We start from the raw sequence: 21,595 nt of genomic DNA on the forward strand, positions 1-21,595 counted from the left end.
GCTGACAGGTGGCTGCTGGATGTGCAGTCCCAGGAGACGGAACAAAGCACTTTCATCATGCAAGCGTGCGTGTGTGTGTTTGAGTGATCTGTGTATGTGTGTTAGAGGTACAGGGTCGCATAAGAAATGAGCAGAAAGGACCTTCACGCACCTACTCTTTCTCTCTAGTGTGTGTGTGTTCTTGACGTCACATCTGCGGTGACATCACAGACTGGGGTGTGGTCAGATGTTGAAAAAACTTGCAGATGGAGGTGCAGACTTCTGTAAACAACAAAATATCTAGTGTTTACAACACACCTTCTAGTGGCATAAAACAGTATAAAATCTAATGAAATGAAAACTATTAAGGCTATGCAACACATATTGTTGCAGACATATTTGACATGAATGGGGATTATTTGACATAAATGGGCAGTCTTTACCAATTTTTAAACATTTTGATTTGGTTTAGACAAGTAAACCGTCAGTTAGTAATGTGACTGAAAAAATGGAAAGGTCAGAAATAAACAGTGGCAGATATAAACTCAACTTAGTTCTTGAACTTATAGCTCCTAAAACCTCCCCATGAAGTGCTTTGAACTGTGATTTTAGCATTTTACAAGAAGAGGTCTATTTGATCCTGATCATTTTCACATTGTAGCATTTTCTGTCAAAGGCTTTTCTGCTTTGTTCGTTTAATACAGCTGCTGGCGGTACTGATAGAATAGTACCTTGTGTTCCCTGAGCATGGTTTTAAATACATTTTATTATCAAGATTTCATAATAATTTTGACATAATATACATATACTTAATCTATTTTTGAGTTTAACTGCAACAAAATACTGTTTTGTGGAGTGATAAATAAATCAGGGTATTGCTTCACAAGTTAGACTGTACAAGAAGGTGTCCCTTGTATACCATGACTCTCATTTCCAATTTTCAAGTTTACTAGCTATGCATGCTGTAACATAAAAGAAGAAACAGAATGGATACAGTCTATGTTGTAAACCTAAATACCCAGATACAGTCTATGTTGTAAACCTAAATACACTGTATAATTTAGACCCATCATGCGTTCCAAAGGCTGTAATGACAGTGTGGACAAATTGGTGAGCTTAGCTGCCAGACACTGGCCATGGCTCCAGAGCTCCATCAGATTTCTGTTTGCTTTCTGTCTGAAAATTTGTAGCTAGCCTCTCAAGTCTTTTCTCTTTTCTTCCCCTCTTTCTATTAATTATGAGTCATCTCACTTCAAGGCACCTAATTTGCTTTTTAATTGGAAACTCTTGACCATACATAATTGCCGTTACATGTGTTGATCATGTAGGGCAGTGTGGTACATCTCGCAATGAGCTTTAACACAGACTATTTATGCAGACTTTTCAACAACGGTTTGCTATACCGTCTTCACTGTTGAAGTAGTATGTGTTTATAGTCCTAGAAAAATAATGTTCTGAATTTTACCATTAAACTATTTCTTCTCAAAATGACCTAAAAGTGATTTTCAAAAGGTTGTGAATGCACCATAGACTACCATAAAGTATCATAATAAAGTGCAGAGAAGTGCCTTTTGCCCAAGGTGTGTTGTCCCCTGGTGTAAAGTGCTGTGTGGGAACCAAACTGCATATTAACACAGAGAACATTCAGGCCTGTCCAAGGTCCTTGTCTGATGTATGACTCACTTGTGACCCACAGCTGTTGTCGAGCCGAGGCAAAGAAGACAAAATGTGTCATCTGCTCCTGTAAACATCGTTGGTTTCTAAGCTCTGAGGCTTTGGCCCTCTTAGCCACAGGCTGGCGTTGATTTAAATAAAGTCACTCTGGTCTTTCTGTTTTCTCTAAAGTACAACAATTGAATTGACTGAGTTACGAGTGAGGAGACTGATGAGTGCCCTTTGTTATTTTCAAAGTTATATTTTGTTACATTTGTACCCCCCCCCAAAAAAAACAAACAAAAGAAAACAAAAAACAAAACATGACATAGTAAGCCAACTAAAGAACATTGAAGTGATTTTAAAAAGATTAAAAAAACACTGATTAATTGTGAACAATTATTTGATATTTGAAGTATATTTGAAGTTATTTATATTTTGCAAATCTGTGCCCTAGCCTGATTCCAGACTTTGGAATTGCCTCCCACATCTCCGACTCTAAATAGACTGAATAATGAAATTAATTACCGTAATTTCCGGACTATAAGCCGCTACTTTTTTCCCTCATTCTGGTCCCTGAGGCTTATACAACGGTGCGGCTTTTCTACGGCTTACGGTAACCAGGGGCGCGCACTACCGAGGATGCGCGAGACCGAGGCAGACATCTGGTGCCAGGTAACGAGAGCAAAACAAAGAGTAGGAGAGCTTCAGCGACAGTTTGCGCGAAGAAAGTGTTCATGCAAACACCCTCAACATGGAAAACAAACGGAGAAGTGCATATGATGCTGCTTTTAAGTTAAAGGCAATCGATCTGGCTGTCAAAGAAGGAAATAGAGCTGCTGCACGTACCCTTGACATCAATGAATGGCTGGTTATTTTGATAACGTAAACGGCCGCGGGACTGCACTTTTACTGCCGTGTTACAGGCGAGCACTTTGTATTACTTTGCACCGTTGTATTATTTGTACTCTGCACGAATGCTGTTCGCCATGTCAAAGATGTGAAAGTTTGATTGAATGATTGAAAGATTTATTGTTAATAAATGGGACGCTTTGCGTTCCCAAACAGTCATCTCTGTCCCGACAATCCCCTCCGTGGTAGCAGGAACCCCTATATGCTACGGTAATTACACATCAAAACGCCTGCGGTTTATAGTCGGGTGCGGCTTTTATATGGAGCAATCTGTATTTTACCCTAAATTTAGCTGGTGAGGCTTATAGTCAGGTGCGCTTTATAGTCCGGAAATTACGGTAAAATCGCACCTGCTGCTGCACTTTTTTATTCAAGTATATCAGCAACTCAGGTGGATAAGCAGCTTTTTGTTGCTTCTCTCCTCCAGAACTCCCACATTCCCTTTTATTCAGTGGGAAATAACCCGCTTTTTATATATAGTAAGAAAAGGCTTGTGGTGCTGCTGACTCACTCTGCTTTTGATCCTTTGAAAAAGAAGCAACCCTCAACTGCAACCCTCTGCTAATAAAGATGAATTGGATATAAATTGAAAAGTTACGGTTGATGTACTGACCACACTTCTTTTGGTAGGAATTGGAAGTACACAGGTTTGTAGCTAAACTAGTAGTGATGGACAGAGAAAGTTGAAATAACGCTGGTCTTCAGAATAAGTTCAAAGAGTGAGAAAAGTTGTAGAAATATTGGGCTTCAAAAGGTGTTTGTTGGCAGATTTCTTTTACTCCAAATAGAGCCAAAATAGCTGTTTCCAGTCTCTATGCTAAATTCAGCTGATCAGCATTTGGCTCTAGCCTCATGCTTACCGGACAGATATGAGAGTAGTATTGATCTTCTCATCTAATGAAAGCAAAAAAGCATTTTTCCAGAAATGTTACATTATTCCTTCAGTTAAGTTGTCAAAAAGTGTATTTTTTTTATGCAAAACAAAAAACTACATGTTTGAATGTGCAGCTTTGCTAAAGGTAATTTTATTGACTTCAAATGCTGATCACTATCATGTTTTTTTCTCAGAAAAGTTCTCGTTCTGCCATTACAATAAAGGCTCTACACTCACTGTCTGCTAGACTGGGTATCCCCCATCCCCATCTAAATTCGCCCTGCACCTGGGTCTGTAAATGAACAGGTCTATTCTTCCGGTTTCCTATCCCTGTTTTTTGGATCCAAACACCAAGATGCCTTTTTTCACCGGGTGTGCTACTAGCTGGTTAAACACGATGATGACAGATGAGTGTTGCAAGCAGCTTTGTGTTTACAATTTACATTTTTCAACATGGCAGCTGCCGAAGTGCAGCAACTGCTTCCTGTTGATGGAGCTGTCGCTGCAGTTGTAAATGATTTCAGTGACAAGTTTTATTTTGAAAATTGAGCAGAAACTTGCCCTGGAGCAATTCCTACAAAGAAAGGATGTATTTGCTTTACTGCTGACTGGTTTTGGTAAAAGTTTAATCTACCAGTTAGAGTACGTCATCCAGATTGTTGGTCTGATTGGTTGAAGGATGCAGCCATTTGAACTACGCCCGCATCTTGTGCTGAAGAAAATGACAGCAGCCTGCTGCACCAACGTGCAATATACGATTGTACTTGGTCTGGCAATAGCCAAACCAACTGTCTGCATTAGCTGATTGCTTTGGACAAGATACAGTGCTAATAGCATTACGAGTCTGAATATGCATATAAAGACAATAACTCACATCAATTAACTTATTCTTGGTCTCTTGAAAATTGCCATACAAAAATTTTATTACATCTTCAAAAGAAGGTAGATTTAAAAAAATATATATTTCTGGACACCTCAGGAAAAGTAAACATTGGACAAGTGTCTATCGGTCTGAGAGTTTCTCAACCAATTCTATACAAAAATTAAAATGTCAGGATGCCCGAAACTAATCTGCTTAAAAGCACTCACTTGATATTTACCGTCTTATTATTTTACATATTGGCAAGCAAGCAACACTTTCATCTCTTACACTAAGGTTATTTCAAGTTAAGTATAATGTTCTGTTCTACTTGCAGCCATCAGTGCTGCTAGAGGGAAAATATGAATGCGGAATAGAGGTGTGCAGCACTGGTCCCTCAGCAAGTTTTAAACATTAGTAGTAAAACAGAATAACTTTTACTTACCTCCAGGTATTTCTTCATTTTGTGCCTGGGGGTTGCTCCTAATAATAACCCCCATCTGAGCTAAGTAGTCATATAATACTCACTGTTAAACATTTAAATGTGTTTTTCTTTGAAATAATGCGGAAGTAGGTTATTGGGGACTGTGATTAAAAACAAACAGAGAAAATACAGAGTAAACATGACGGAAATTAAGTCACGTTTATACTGTGTCATTGAGATGTTGAGTCAGCTCTATGGTATTTTATCTTGTTATGATGTAAGATACATTTTTGGTTGTGTTGTTCTATTATGTTCTTTTGGTAATGTGTGTGTCCATCCTTAATCACATCACCACGAATCCATCTGGGTTCAGTACACAAACAACAAATGGTTGCAACAAAACAAAATTGCAAATTATCTCTCCAGCAGATTATTGTTTTTTTTACTGCCATTTGTTCTCAGATGTCGGTTTATTAGGCACACCCAGCTGGCAGTAAACTAATAACACACTAAAACCTACCTTTATTACGGTCGTGATGTTAAGGTTTTGTACTTGAGAGGTTTTAATTTATCTTAAAGTTAATTTTGGAGGCTGGATTTTTTGGTGCTGTTGAATTACACAGTTTTTTTCTGCCTCTTCTGTGTTGAGTGGCTCACAGACAGTGTCAAAGAATAATGAACAAATATTCTTTCTTTCCTGTTTCTCTCCGGCTTTCAGCTATTCTAAAATTGCCTACTTTTTTAGCTACAACCAGCATTTCTATAGCACGGTCGGGTGGTCAACAGCATATGTAGTGCTCACTTATTGTGAATTTTTGCTTGTTACAAAAAAATGTGTTTTATTGTTGTTCAACTGTGTTGATAGAGAATAAAGTAATTGGTAATGTTCAGTCTAATGTGGATATGTGGAAACATAACTTAATAAGAAAATATTGAAAAATAATAATCTCTTTTTTTCCCCAATATCCAGGTGTGACTAGGAGGCTGTCCCCCTGGGATTGTGTTATCTCTCTGACAATCGTGACGTCAAACTCGTGAGATTTGGAGAGAGGATAGTTTTGTTGCATCCAGCGTGACACATCATACAGTCCCAGACCACCTAACCAGGTAACCAAAGATTCTTGCCATATGTGCTCCAAAATATGTTGGCTACTTATTAGTTAAGTTCTGCTCCAGCTATGATATATATATATATATATATATATATATATATATATATATATATATATATATACACATACAGTAACATTCGCTTGATCTCATGTCAGCCAATAGAGAGATGAATCTTAAGCATTTAAACTGACTCTTTTTACTTAGTTTTATCCTCCAGGTGTACATCTACTTATACAACCTATATGCAGCAAAACTCTGGTACACAAATTTAACCGAACAATATAAAGATCCTAGGAAGGATATGAATACAACCAAAATCATTTCTGGCAATATGATAATGACAAATAAAGCATTATCGTGCACCGGGATTGCTGTGGCGGCTTGTAAATCTGTGAGCGAATGAAAAAACAGTCAAACCCTCATGCAGCATTATTGTAAGCCTGTTCTTCATGACAACAATTAATTAATTAATAATTAATTTATCCTAAACATCTGAGATGTGGTGAATACCTGTAAGAAAGAAAAAAAAAGAGCAACAAGAGAAAGAGAGAGACAGAAAGAATGCCTGCTACCTCCACAGATAAAATGACTGTGTGGGTGGATGTACATGTGAGTGCAGGCTGCTAGGAGCTGTGAGTGGGAAGTGGGTACTGAGTGGGAAGAGAAGAGCTGCTTTAGTGAGACGATCAGCACCATGGCCTGCTGAAAGGCAGTCACGCTTTCATGGCTTCTCTTTTGTTTTCTGCTCTTGATCAAAGACAGAGTTCCAGGTAGTGAGGTTGTTGATGATGGATGGTGGATAAGAGTGTTTTTATGCATGCCGGCCATCGTCTGTGTCCACGTGTATATGTGAGGGTCAGTTGCTGGTTCCCTCCCAATTATTTTCATGTAAAATTATGATGTATCTAATAACAACACTGGACAGAAACATGATGGAAAAGACTGAATAGACTGAACAGAAACGGAACATTAGGGGCAGAACATGTAATAAAAAAGCAAGTTTCTAGAAAGCCTTACAAGTAGGGCAACTGATGAGGGTAGAGCTGAAGAAGCCTTTTCATTTTCTGAACCATTTTTGTGTAAATCCCAGGGAAATAATATACATATATTTGCTAGGTGAGAACAAATGGGATACAACAATTTCACATTGAAATAAGACCATATTTAATAATAATGTGTATATCACTTTTCAAGGTACTCAAAGAAACTTTACATAAAACAATAAAAGACAATACATTTAAAACAAGTACATTTAAACAAGAACAGGCTGCAAGTTAGTACATTAAAAACAAGTAGGCTACGTTTAAGAAACATGTAAGTCGATAAAAGATATTTACTTTACTTAGAACCTAGACGCAAGTTTGTAATGGACACAGGTGTAGCAGCAAGAATGGGGAATGAGAAAAATATTGTGTAGGAATAAGGAAACAAAGAACCATTGAATAATTACAGTAAAACATTGTCTAAAAGATCAAATCAGTATTGTTGAAGAGGGATGCTCCAATCTGAAGTGGCTGATAATCATTACAAATAATTGATGAATTAATAATTGGTTGTCCGTTTTTTTAATTCTGTCATTCTTTAACACTGCTGCTGTTGAGAAATCGTACTGGTCAGTATGTCTGTAGTATAAAAGTATAAAAGCGCCTCTTTAGTTACCAACACTAAGGTACCCTTGCTCCATTGGAGTCAGCAGGTCAGACTGTGATTGGACTAGGCAGCTTCCAGGTGTGAATGTGTGTGGGTATTCCTGCCTGACCGCTCAGAAATCACAAATGGTTGTAACTACTTGGCCTAAGGGTAGGAAAAGATCAGGGTCATGGTGAAATGAAACTGTGGGTATGAGACGGGATGCAGACAAAAGTCTCTGGAGTCACTGACTTTGTACATCTAACCAACCACCTTGACTTTGCAAGACAACATAAAAAATATTTCCACTTTTTAAAAGACTTCACTCATTATTCACACAACTATCATATTTCTCTTTTCAGAAAAACATAAATATAGGCTTTTTAAAGATGAAGAACTGTTGTACCCTGTCCTTTTTTTATCAGTCCATGGGTTATAGGTTTTTAAAGACACATCCAACACTAATAACATAATTCCCGCATTAAAGCTGCAAAGATGCCTAATTTTATGCTGTTTGACATTGTTTTACTTTCATGCCATAAAATCAAAAACATGCATACTTTTTACATGAAAAGTCTTTGAAGCTGCATTAAAAGTATGTTATAAGGGCTTAGGAAGGGCTTTTTTTTAACAGCATCTTAAAACATGCAGGAGGTTGTAGATGAAGAAACAGGTAAAGATGTATTGTTGAGTGAAACATAGACACTGACAGGATTATTTTAATGGTTCAATCTAACCCTATTAGGTAATACAATCATCATTTTTTTAGGAAGACACTTTATCCTGCTGTTGTGGATAAAATTAGCTTACCCTGAACTACGTTGGCTCAGTTATTTACAAAATAGTCCAGTTTCTCCTGCTCCACAATATTTCCCAAAAGTAAAATTATCCCTTCAAACACACGTAAGTATGTCATTGCTTACAAAATATATGCATGCCTCATACACATCAAGAATGATGCAGCCTTACACACATACAAGCCACATACTCATATGCATAGTATATACACAAACAAACACACACGTACACGCACACCCACACACACACACAGACACACACACACACACACACACACACACACACACACACACACACACACACACACAAGCACACCAACTTAGAGGAACTACATCTTGCATCCCTAAGCTCCTCTCCTGTTCTCTAGCTCCTGCAGTGAGGCAGCCCCGAGAGGAGAGCCCTGCAATGCAGCATCTGTGTGACTCACACACGCACACACATGCACGCACGCACGCACGCACGCACGCACGCATGCACGCACACACGCACGCACACACACAGTGAGATGGTTGCATGTGAAAGTGCTCAGATCGTAGGAGGGAGATGAGGAGTGAGAGAGCAGAGTGAAGCGGAGGATGGAGCCTGATGAGAGTTGGAGGAGGAGGAGGTGGAGGTGTAGGAGTGAGTAGGAGGAGGAACAAGGAAGGGAGGAGGTGGAGGAAGGGAGGAGGTGGATGAAGGTGAAGAGGGAAGAAGAAATAGCAGGTGGGAGGAAAGGATGCAAAGAAGTCAGACAAAAGAAGAGAACAAGAAGCCGATAAGAGCCATAGAAATGACAAATGGACTCCTTAATTAGCTCAGTGATTACCTCGTCAGGGCAGAAATTGTACGGCTGATGTGTTCACAGACAGTTTATCAATCCTGCTTCATCTCGTTAAGCTGGACACGCATTGTGATACATGCTTGAACTGACAGGGTAAAGATTGGCTTGAAACAAATGAAAATAAACCAGAATATATTCATAGCTGGCAAATTCATCTTCAGAAAACTTTGGATTTGCTGTGTGATGTCATCATTAGATTTTGCTAATTGCTATTTTTGTTGTGAGGAGACGTTCTGTAGGAACAGCCTGTAATTAGCATTCAATCCGCTGATATCTGCTAGCTCTTTTTTGAAGATAATTCCCTATATCTGTAAAAACTCCCAAACAATACAAGACTACAACACAATTAACAGAGAACACTGTGTTTATTAAGTGTTCCACGTTAACATAACACATACGGCTCTTTCAGTCTGAGTATAATAGAAACAGTGGGCCTCATTCATCAATATATCATAACGTTTTTTTCTTAAATTTGTTCTTAAGAAAAGTCTATGTCGGATTCATGATGTTTATAACTTGCACTTCCTCGTAATTTGAGAGCGTGTGCTAGATTACCCTAATTTGCATAGGTAAATGCCCCGCCAATCCCCATAAAAGGGCATGAGAGTGCAGGGTGTGTGGCACCGGCACGCCAAAAGATGTATTCTTACTGCTGCATCGGGGGTTCGAGTCCAGCGCTATTCTGCATGCCCCCAGCCCTGCATTGAAAGCCACAAAAAAACAGACAAACCTACTTTGAGGACTATGTTAAAAGACCATATTGCTGTGTAACATTATTAAAATAAATATAAAAACATATAATGACTTTTTAAAACAGTATTGCAATTTAAATGATTTACTATTATACAACAGTAAATTTGAGGAAACTGCAACAACCATCTGTTTTGCACAAACATGTCAGCACTCAAATGTGTGTAAAGCCCTATTCGGACGGGATGAGTTTGACATGGGGATGTGAGGTAAAATAGTTTACCTCAGGACGTCTTTAATATAAATGGCGGATTCACATGGGATTAAGAAATCCTTGTATTCTTCCAGAGGTGGGAGGGGTCACATACATTTGTATACAAATACATTTGTTTCTGGCAGTATTGGTTGTTATTTCAGGTTTATAACTTTTATTCTGGCTTTGAGAGTAAAGAGGTATTTTTACTTGTACTTTTCACCTTTGAAAAAACATGCAGTTGTACTTCACCAAGCTCTTCTAGTGCTTTTAAGTACCAAATCAAAATTTAAAATTTTTCAGTCCGTCTCTTAATGGACTGTTTTTATGTTTCAGCCAGACAGCACACCTGCTATTTTGAGGCCATGTGAATCGCTATGTGGAGTTTATGTGGTCTCTTTTGACTCTACCTATAAAAGTGTGTCCTTGAACATCAGTTAATTTCAATGGACTGTACTGTACTGGGAAATCAAAATATGGTTGGAAAAAGTGATAGACACTTTTCCCTTTCTTGAGGAAATAAATGATTGATTTTTTCTCAAGATTAAAAATCTAAAAAACCTCAAGTCATAAATCCAAGAAAGCAGAATCCTTTATTTCATACTTCTGTGGTCTATTCTTTTCTCCATCTCTAAATAACCTCTTGAGCCACAGTTTTTAGCAGCTGGGGGGAAAAAGGTATCCTGAGTGGTTTATTCTGAGGTCAAAGTGAAGTAAATTGCCCCCTGAAGTATATGTATGCTTTTACTTTTTCCAGTAATACTGCAGTAGAGCCTTTCATGAGGGGAAACAAATGTAGCACATTTACTGGATTATTTCCATCACCTCAAAGTGACCGTGTTGGAAAATTCAACTTGTCACTTCTGATTCTGTATTTAAAGGGGACATATAGCCTACTCATATCCATGTTAATGTTTGTATTTTGAGTTCATACTAGAACATGTTTACATTCTTTAATGTTCAAAAACTACTTCTTTTTCTCATGCTGTCTGAATATACCTGTATTCACCCACTGTCTGAAACGCTCCATTTTAGAGCCTGTCTCTTTAAGACCCCTACCTGAAAAAAAGCTCAGTCTACCCTGATTGGTGTTTCCAGGTCTTCCACATCTGCACTCTTAGCATCTCTGGACTGTCATTCAGCCAGGGAATGATTGAAATGGCACTGTAGCACCACTTTCTACCTATTCATGATATAGTTTAATATCAGAACTGTACAGAAGTCCTGACGGCTTGTTTAGGAGACAGTTTCTGAATACAGTGTTTTGTTACTTAAATGGTACTTATGTTGTAGCACCATGACCTGCTGCATACTTTAAAAAAAAAACATGGAAATCAATGGTTGGAGCTTTTGGATTGTTTTCAAGCTGGACATGTTGATTTATAGCTTAAATTGAAATTCTGATTAAACTACTCTAATACCTTAATGAGTTAAAGTCACTATCCAAATTGTCCAGTAGTGGTAGTGTCCAGAAGCTGTTCACTTTTCAACTCCATTCTTCCACAGAACAGAGAGCGGGAGAGAGAGCATATCAGCATCACACAGCCCTCTGGCTAAGTGCCACAGGCTTTTTGCCAAGTGCTACAGATCTGCTGTCCACTGAGAGGCTCGACATCTAACTCTATCATATCGCCATCTCATACAGTCTTGCTCCTCGCTGGACACAATGTCTTGACGACCGTAAATTATCTTGACAATGTATATTTTGTCTGCTATCCTGCGATCTACAATTTTCTGATCTTGCACATCTCAATTATTTCCTCTCTGAAATGATCTTGACAAGACTGTTATTTTTTAGTTTCCTCTTGTCTATGTTATGAACCCTCTACACTTCTCTCCTCACTCGGTTCTTTCCATCCCTCTCTCAGCTCATCATACTCAATTTTTGATATTGTACAGTATCTTGTTTTGGAATATAGAGAAAATGCATGAGATGTTTATTAGTAGGGATGAAACACTGTACTGCATTGCAGCCCTACTGTGGGTTTCAGGCTGGTGAGAAAGTTGGTTTCACATTATAGTATTTCCTAATGCCTCTAATCTCTAATCCCAGCATGCTGAGTTTTCATAAGGCTTGATAATGGCCCTAATTGTCTTCGTTCAGGCTTTAACACGGCAGGTGGTGCTGTTTCATTCACCACAAACATATACACCATGCTAAACATTCCTGGACACAGCAGCAAAACAGGCCCCCAGGAAGCAAGAACACCCCCCCACCCAATTGGGCCTTATTGGGTCCTAAAATCAGCCACAGAGCTCAAAGTGACCTTCATCATCAGACAGAAAGGAATCAGACATTGCATTAACGTAGCAGTCTCATCTCTGTATTTTATGACTCTGTTAATATAGAGAGTGCTTTTCAGTTGAGGCTTGAAAGGGGACACAGCAACAGAAGGGACAGTGACAGTTAAGGGGCGATGCAAAATATACCGCTGTGGATTTTGGACGGAGACAGATCAAGCATTTTATGAGGAGACAGTGCAGTGTTGAATCTCTGTAGAGGCTTCATTCACACTGATTTTCCCTTCAGAGCTGAGTCATGCAAAGCTCCATTGACTCCTGACTCTGATCCATTTGGGCTGCAAGGGGCTTACAGCCATCACATATTCTCCTATTCTATTTTGTTTAATGCAATTCATCTTCTCTGTGCTTTATCCTTGTGGTATTTTATTCCAGTGTTTCTCTACCTTTTTTGGGTGACGTAACTCCACAGACATGTCAGACATGCACTTCATTGACATCACTGGACATGTTCTTTATGGATTTTAAACTTGTTGCCATTTTCCACTAGTAATTATATGAAAGAGTATTGTTGAATACAAAACAAAGCCTTAACATGGAATTGACTTTTTCCCATCCCAGAGAAATGGTAAATTTGTGGATAACATTTGGAAAATCCACGTTTCACACCATTAAATAATTGAATCCCCATTCAAGTTTATTAAACAGGAAGTAGCAGACTTGGCTGTTCTACTGGCCTAACAGTGTGGAAGTATTGCCGCTCATCTAAGTATTTTTGGACGCTCAAGTTGAACTTTTTTGGCTTCATGCGTTAGTGAGCAGCCAGCATAAGAAGGAACAGGACTCCGCCTCCCATGCTGTATCTTAATACATCAGTGTTATTAATCCCCAAGGGGAATTAAAATATTTTCACTCTTGTTATTATACATATTACAGACACAGAGGCCGAAATACACATAACATGCAAACAGGACCAATGCAAACAACAAATGTCCTTATTTTAACTAAAAAATTGTCTTAAATCTGACCAAGTAGATTTTTTGCGTAACATAACCAAGTCGTTTTAATTTGAATTCACAACGTTAACCGTTAAAACTGTTAAAACCGGGAAGCGTCACTACCCAGTGCGTCAAAAAGTGATGCCTTGGGGTCCTTACAAAGCATCGGTATGTGATGAGTAAGCCATGAGAACAGGTTGCAGAAGTTCAGAAATGTATAATGATTGGTTTTTCCCATATGCCTCAGCTTGACTTTTTTTTGGTAATTAATTGGTTATTCTGACAATAAATATACTAAAGATCATCCTTTCACTATCGTCTTACACGTTTTGCTTATTTTCCTCATAAACACAAATATGTGGATGTATTTTCTTTGGTTGTTGTTCTTTTCTTTTCTATTTAAGTACATTCTATTCCACATTATTCTTTTCTCAGTATGCAGACAGTGAGAAGTAGGATTGAATGCATTGTGAATGCAGTGACTAGTGCTCACTGTAGCAGTACCTTGCTTTTAGGCTGCAGTTATTGACTCCTGTTTTCTCCAGCAGACTTCCCTTCAGTCTCTGAGTCTCTGTGGACTGCAGAGCTAAATGACAAATTGCTCCCTCACACATCCCCTTATGCACAACTACACAGGCTGCTCAGCAAATGCTTGAAGTAACACTGGCCCCGGCCCTCCTGCAAGCATCATGAATTTCTTTTTAAAGCATTTCCTTTTTTGTGGTCTGCTTGTGGGCTCATATTTGCCTTTTTCTCTCTCAGCCCTTTCTTTCAACTGTATTTTGGTCCTTTAACGCCAAGGCCAATGCTGCCTAAAATAAGCTTTATGTACTGGTATCAATGGCAATGTCTAGAAAGAAAGTGGAACAACATACAGTACATAAAATCATAATGGTCAACATACTTATCCAGCTAACTCAATAATCCACAGAAGAGGAGCAGATCTTGAGCAAAGGACTTTACATACACGACCTTGTGTAATGCTCTTATGCTGCATCGAACCCATCCATCTGTTTCTCCCACCTAATGCCCAATATCTTTCAATAGATCATTGAATCATAATGCCTGTTCCTGCCTCATAATATTTTCCCCCTTTTTCTTCTGTTTGATCTATTGTCCCTGCTTTTCTGATCAATCTGCTCTCAGTATGAGATTTCACAGACATTTAAGGTTCTGGTTTTCACCACCTGTTGTATACATCACAATGCCCTTTCTCTATTTCAAGTGTCTGAAGTGTGACATTTTTTATTTTTGGAGTGTTTGCTGTTGGATTATCAGATGAAGTTATGCCGCCAAGGCAAAAGGATTCAAACTATTTGTCTTACGGTGAACTGGATCTTGCCAGATTGGTTGGAGCCCACCTAACATCACTGCAACCTCGTGTGAGTCACACAAAACCAAGGTCTGCTAGGTTCATTTTCAGTGGGCCACTGGCTATATGAGTCATTACACACACACACACACACACACACGCACACAAATCAATAGGGTTTAATCCAGTGGCTGTCACTTGCCCGGTAACACCCAAGGACAGTATTTCACACAACCGCCTACACACAAACTCATACGCCCTATCAGAATTGTTGACAGTGAAGCTCACTGAAGCTGCATCAGGGATTATGACTGACAAAAAGAGATTTGTGAATGTGAATGTCTGCACACGGTTCATTCCTCTTTATGAAACATTGCTAACAGTGCAGTTAATAACACTGACATGCTGAGTTTTGACCATGCCTGGTCCCCTCTCCTCCCTCCTCCATCCCTTTATGTCTCTCAGCCAGAAGGACAGACTCTGCCGCTTGCCCACCCTCTGCTGCTGCTAGTTAGCACCAGCATGGCAGACGGTCGACAGCCAGAAGACAGTGCCCCCCATTGGGACCCATCAGGGGGACAGGAGCCCACTGGCACCCATGGAGCCAATGGCTACTCTTCCTCTACCTACAGGAGCTGCCAACCTGGTGGGGCCCACATGGCTACGGGCGCCTACTCTGCCCGGGAGAATGGCTTCAATGGGGAGCTAACTGGTGCCCCCGCTATAACCGCAGGTAAGGCATGTTTAGAAGTTTAAGATATTCCTTTTTTCATGTCATGTGAAGCTCACCTGGCATCTACTTGCCGTTATGGATTGCACAAATGAGATGATGCAAGCATACAGCATTGAAATCACTGAAGAACAACTTTGTGTTAGGGAAAATGTAAATGGTATAGAGATGCTATGGAAGCCCATTTTGCCCAGGAAGGAAAAGTAAAACGGATGAGGTCCCACTTATAAGTTTGATTTTTTTCCTTGGGTATTTTGTAAGTTTGACTGACAAAATCAGTTTTGGGGGGCTTTACTTGTAAGTTGACATGAGAGAGAAAGATTGGAAACAACATGCAATAAAGGTTTGCGTGACTCAAACTGGGGAGGTTGGGGTTTTTGGATGCTGCCCTAAAACCCTAAACCACCAGGGCACCCCTAGAAATCATGACTTGAAATATCATGATGTTCTTTGTTTTGATTTTTTATCAAATCTAGTAACATAAAATTATTTTATCATTTTACTTTTAATGTCATCCCTGGTATAGGTAATAAATAAATTATATTTCTTTTTGCCAGTGATATATATATATAGAAGAGTAAACCCACCATGCTGTTAAGATCAGAGGTCAACAAAATGAGCTAATGTGATGTCTCTAACCCACCTGTAAATGTGTGGTAATACTATGGATATCAAACCAGGATAAAACAAAAGACAACTGGGAGCCAGTGGATAGTCAGAATTATGGGGAATGGAAAATATATTAATAATGTTTGCTGTCAGTTTTAAAGGATGTAAACATAGAAGTGAAGAGAAAGTGAGTGACCGTGATTTACAATAGTGATTGATTAGCATCAGTTCAGTAGCACTGCTGAGGTGCATGTGACAGGGGCCCTCCTTTTTAAAAAATCAAGATGCGTGCACAAGTCACAGTTTAGCTGGCTTATACACTTCTGGGGAGTTATTTTGTTGTAATTTCTTTATCCAGAGGTGCTGGCACAAATATGACGGAAAACTGGTTTATCACTAAGTTATGTGTTAATGTAAAAGCAATTGATGTCAATCATGGCGAACCCGATCATCTTGTCTTGTGGCCTTTTAAAGTAGTGCTGTACAGTTTGATAATGGAAAGGATATTCAATACCAGAGTATTGGTGTTTTTATATAGAAAGACGTCACATTGGAGGCAAGGCAAAGGCAGCCATTTGCCATCCTGTCTATGTGAAACCGAGGCGTAAAATTCCTCTTTTCCCAAAAGCCGGCTTTCTGGGATCGGCATAAACATGTGAGGTGGCATGAATCGCAAAGCATGACGTACAACATATGACGCACAACATATAACGTACAACATATGACGTACAGAATATGTGTCGGAAGAAGTCACCGCCCCCGGGATCTGAGAATTTACGACTTTCTCTGCCGGAATGGCCAGCATCTCATGGATTTAGCAGGCTTTCTAGATGCTCATCTCTACAATCGATATTTTTGCTGTTGCGGTAGAAGTGATGACCAGGTGATAACTTGCTGTCTCTTGTTCCTGTGATCAGCTGTTTCCTGCTTTTAAAACTCTCGGCTGATGTGAACATGACGTAAACAATAGTTCACGTCATCGACACCTCCGCCAAATGCGCAAAACTCTATGTACATGAAAATCAAGCCTCCAATATGTCTAGGGTCCGAGCCCATACATTGGGGGGCTAAATCAGGCTGGCAATTTGCTGCGATCTGTCGGAATATGTGGTCCAGGCCGTCAAAAAGGCCGCCAAAATACTGGTTTACTGTCCAGTGTAATAACACCTTATGTCTGTTTTTTTGTACTAAGGTGTGTGTGTGTGTGTGTGTTTGTGTGTGTGTGTTTGTGTGTGTGTGTGTGTGTGTGTGTGTGTGTGTGTGTGTGTGTGTGTGTGTGTGTGTGTGTGTGTGTGTGTGTGTGTGTGTGTGTGTGTGTGTGTGTGTGTGTGTGTGTGTGTGTGTGTGTGTGTGTGTGTGTGTGTGCGTGTGTGAGCTTTGTCTAAGACTTTTGACAATGTTTGTGTGTTAATATGTGATGTGGTTTCATGTGTGAGCCTCTGTGCCGTCTCTTCTTGTTCGTGGGTTTGCAGCACTCTCACTAGAATCACATACTGTTATTAGCAGTGCTATAATTAACACATTAAATCTGTCTCTCTACCCCCCTTCCTTCCCTCACTCGCTCACACCCTGGAGAGTAGAACAATAATGTACCAATGGTGTAACCATGGAAACAGCTCCCTTACAATTTACTTTGCCAGGGCCTTTGTTCTATTCGCCTGTAGATTGCCACAGACAAGACCATTTAGCATGCAATGACAAGAGCCCAATTAACCTTCTATCTTCTAATTGTTAGGGCTTAACTGACACTAGTTTTGAACTTTAATAACAGTATTTTTGAGTATAGCTGCACGTTGCCATTTGACCGTTTTTATGTGCTCAGTGCCCATCGTTAGTTATTCCGTATCATTCTGTCTTGATCAAACTCTCCAACTGAAAGTGTTTTAGGAGACCAGTCGGATCTGGCCCTTCACTTCACTCTTCACTTCACTATTGAACACCAACTGCTATTCAGAGATTACTCTCATGAAAAATAACATTTCAATTTTTTTACCATTGGACTATAAAAAAAACAACTTGTGAACACACTAGCACACTTGTAAAGACAATGTTGAAAAAGAAATGTAACAATTACTAACCAGCTGCCAATGCTTTTGCATTGCCTTCCTACTTGTTAATGTATTTTGTTTCTGTTGGCGTACTGTCACCACAAATGAGTCAACAAGTAATCCAGTAAACCTAATAGACTTAGACTTAGTCTTAGACTTCTCTTTATTGATCCTATGGGATGACCCCCGCAAGGAAATTGAGATGTGTGGTGGTTATGTGGTATCTACTGTAAATGTCAGTTATTTCTTCTGAATAGAATGCAGACTCTACTGTGACACATCGGAATAACAAAATAAATCATACAATTAAAGTTATGCCTTTTTTCTAAATATTAATCACTGTATATGTTAAACATTTTTTGTTCTTATGTTTTGTTTAACTAATACTGTTATCCTGTGGCGCACCCGTAGAACCAACTGGTCTGTTTTGTTTTGAAAAACTGTGTGTTCATGTCATCGAGCAAAATTAGATTGAGTCTGCGGTGAATATAATCTGCACATTAATTTGAGTGACCTTTTAAATTTTGTGAAAATGTTTTACGTATTATCCAATCGTCACATATGTGAAAGGAAATATCTTATATGCATAGTATTTTGACTCAATGCAATTGACATGCTGCTCAATTTGATAGTAAGCCAACTGTGGAAAGTAAGTTGTATCTCTGCAATTCTTTGCATGCATACGATCAGTATGGTTGTTGCATGTAGGGTCACTTAAAGCTGCCATTATCTTCTGCCTTTAATATTTAAACCTCTTTGCATATTAACAATTTCCCCTATTGAATCCAGTAGTACAAGTCAAGCAGGTTTTGTCGTCTGTGTCGACACATATCTAGTAAATAACCTGCTTATTATCTGGAACACCCCTTGTTAAAAATGTTACACTATTTGGCAGAGCTCCTGTCACATTGCTTCAATGCATTGCACTCTGCTAAAAATGAGCGGCTTCCTTTTACATGACATAATTAGCCACTGTGAAGGCCTCATTTTGCTCCTTTGGGTGATTACAAGCATGTATCAATGATATGAAAGCTGTAAACAGCCTCCTTCCAACTTCAAAGTGATGGCTTGAAACAGTACTTTTATCTCTGATAGGGGAAAGTCAATGAGCTACTATAAGTTTTAGCCCATCATTTAGAACTTTAATTTCACCTCAATGTCATGGTCCTCATCAGCAAATGGTACTGACTTAAGGCCTTTGCACACCAAGTCTGATGCATTATTTCAGTCTGTCAGCCAATAAAAATCATTAAGCATAGAGACACTGAGTCTGATGCGTTTGATTATTTTATTCTTTGCAAGAAATATGCCTTTGTACATATCATCCCTGCTTCCAAGCTGCTACAATTTATCTTTAAATTCCAGATCTTTGTATTCTTTACTTGTCGTAAAGTGTTTTGTGCTGGGAGACAAAACAAATCACCTTAACAGAGGAGATTTTGGGTGATGACATTTGCATGTACAGTGGCTCTGAGTGGTTAAAGAATTTTGATGGATCCGAAATAACACAGAAAATCAAACCTATTCCAAAAACTTTAATGAAAGACGAACGTTTGAGAATCTGTGTTTAAACATGATTGATAGAACTTGAGGTCGATGCAACAATTTTGGACAAATAATACAGACTTGGTGTGCAGACCTTAATAGAATTTTTTTTCAATTCATCATTTGTCTCAAGAGCTTGTTCACTGAATAAATGTCGCCAGCCTGCATGAAATGTGCCGACGAGCAGAGATCATGATCATGTTATCTAGTCAGGGTTACCAACAACTATCAATAGGAGTAAGTGGAAGATAACTCTAAAATAATGGCTTTTAACTAAGCACTGCAGTATATAATATGGATAAAATGAGTTCAAAATAAAAGTTGCCTTACACATGATGACATGCTCTCCCTCTCCTCCAACCTTTGCAGAAAGTACTCTGTAATGATCAATGTTTGTTTTCTAATCCTCTGTACAAAAATCACATATCTTCTCAGCAGCTGTGGGACAACGATGTGTTTGTCTGCAGAGCATCTTGTTAGAACACTTTAGCATCACTCCAGAGCAGGGCAGGGGTAAATGGGGCAGGATGGGTGACAGAAGGGATGATGCTGGCACTCAGTGAGCCTTCTATCCCTGTGAAAAGCTCTTCAGACACAACACCAACTAGTCAAGCACAAAATTGCCCTCTTGACTTTCCTTCGAAACAAAGTTGAAAAAGCCAGTCAATCATGCTAGAAGTGGTCAAGAGAAAGAGCTGGAGAGAGGGAGACAGGAAGAAACAGAGTGAATTAATAGAAATAGAAAGAAGGCAAAGGGTTGTTTAGCTCATTCTGGAGAGTGGTTGGCTTGCAACGAGGAAGCCCTCGTGTTATATTATGGATATTGGATTGACTGATGTCTAGGTCATTGAGCTGACGCAAGTAACTGGACATATTGTCCGAGTAGTCTGGACAAGATTTTTTGTTGTTAAAGTCCCTACATCTCGTCAGCCTAAATCAATAAGTTTGTCAGCAGCAGAGAGGGTATTTGACCAAATGAAGCTCTGGTGTGAGATGTAGACTCAACAAAAAGGGACAAATCCAAAGTTTGAGTATGTCTGAATTATAACTTTGTGCCAGAGGGCTTTACAATCTGTAAAATAAATAGCCGTTGTGTTAATTACTTTTCCAGTAGAGATTAAAAAAAAAGACTTAGCCTACTGTATGAACAAATAAACTCTAACATATTTACCATGTCATGAAAGACATGACTTTAACTCCACTGTATGGTCTTAGGTGCTGAGCAATAAAACAGGCTATAGATGCTGTGATTACCTTAGACCTTGCCAAGTTGTGGCTGGAAAAGGTTTTAAAGATCTGTGTCTTTGTCTTGCGTGTTCTTGCTTGTGCTAGCTGTAAAGTTACTAGCATCCACATAGTCCTCTTCACCCATAGCTTGCCCCGTATAACTTTCCCCGTGTTCTATACACCTTACAAATGGCCAGACTTTTGTCTAGTTTTCCTTCCTTCTTATAGAATCCAAAGTTCTTCAAAACTTTAGATTTTAGATTTGATGGTACACAGCAAACCGTGTTGGACAATTTATTTGTCCTCACAAGCAACAATAGCAATGCTAAATGTGAATCTAGCGTTGCCCTTTATCTTTTAGGAGAGTGGCCCGGAGCTCAGTGAATTGGAGGCACTGTGCAGAAACAGCTAACCTTGGACAACCGGTTCATAACTTCATAGTCGGGCCATCGACCAGTTTGTGGTACATTTTGACTGGACCACTGGTCCATGTATCGATGTAGTCGCATCTTTAACGTTAAAATGACTTTCCGATTCACATTTGTTGATTTTTACACCCCTAATAAATGTATATGTACTATATTTGTTAACTGTTTGTGCAGCTTCAGGAATTTGCCAAATTAAAGTACTATTTCTTGGGTCGGAGTTCCTCCAGTAGAGACAACACAGGTGAAATGTGGTTATTCAACCATGTATACATGTGGAACAGTTGTTACTCCATCACTTTGGTCAGGTCATTGAAGGGTTACATGAGTGATGAGGCATCAGTTTCTCTTCCCATACTCTGCTTCTTAAGCCTATTGAGGTATTCTTCTTCTTATTGGAGGTGGTGTGTGTATGACAACTATCTCATAACCAGATGGCTTACTTTGACACAG

General features: G+C 39.2%; 1 protein-coding gene across 1 annotated transcript in view; it reads left to right on the top strand.

The window, feature by feature from the left end:
- The window catches only part of map2 (microtubule-associated protein 2), a 93,552-nt gene that overhangs the window by 35,090 nt on the left and 36,867 nt on the right, over positions 1-21,595 (top strand). The window contains exons 3-4 of the mRNA XM_083921022.1: positions 5,672-5,808; positions 15,024-15,291. Coding sequence (XP_083777148.1) covers positions 15,081-15,291 — 211 coding nt within the window. The 5' untranslated portion in view covers positions 5,672-5,808; positions 15,024-15,080. The remainder of the gene's footprint in view (positions 1-5,671; positions 5,809-15,023; positions 15,292-21,595) is intronic.

This window comes from Echiichthys vipera (genome assembly GCF_963691815.1).
Source record: "Echiichthys vipera genome assembly, chromosome: 10".
Lineage (NCBI taxonomy): Eukaryota > Metazoa > Chordata > Actinopteri > Perciformes > Trachinidae > Echiichthys > Echiichthys vipera.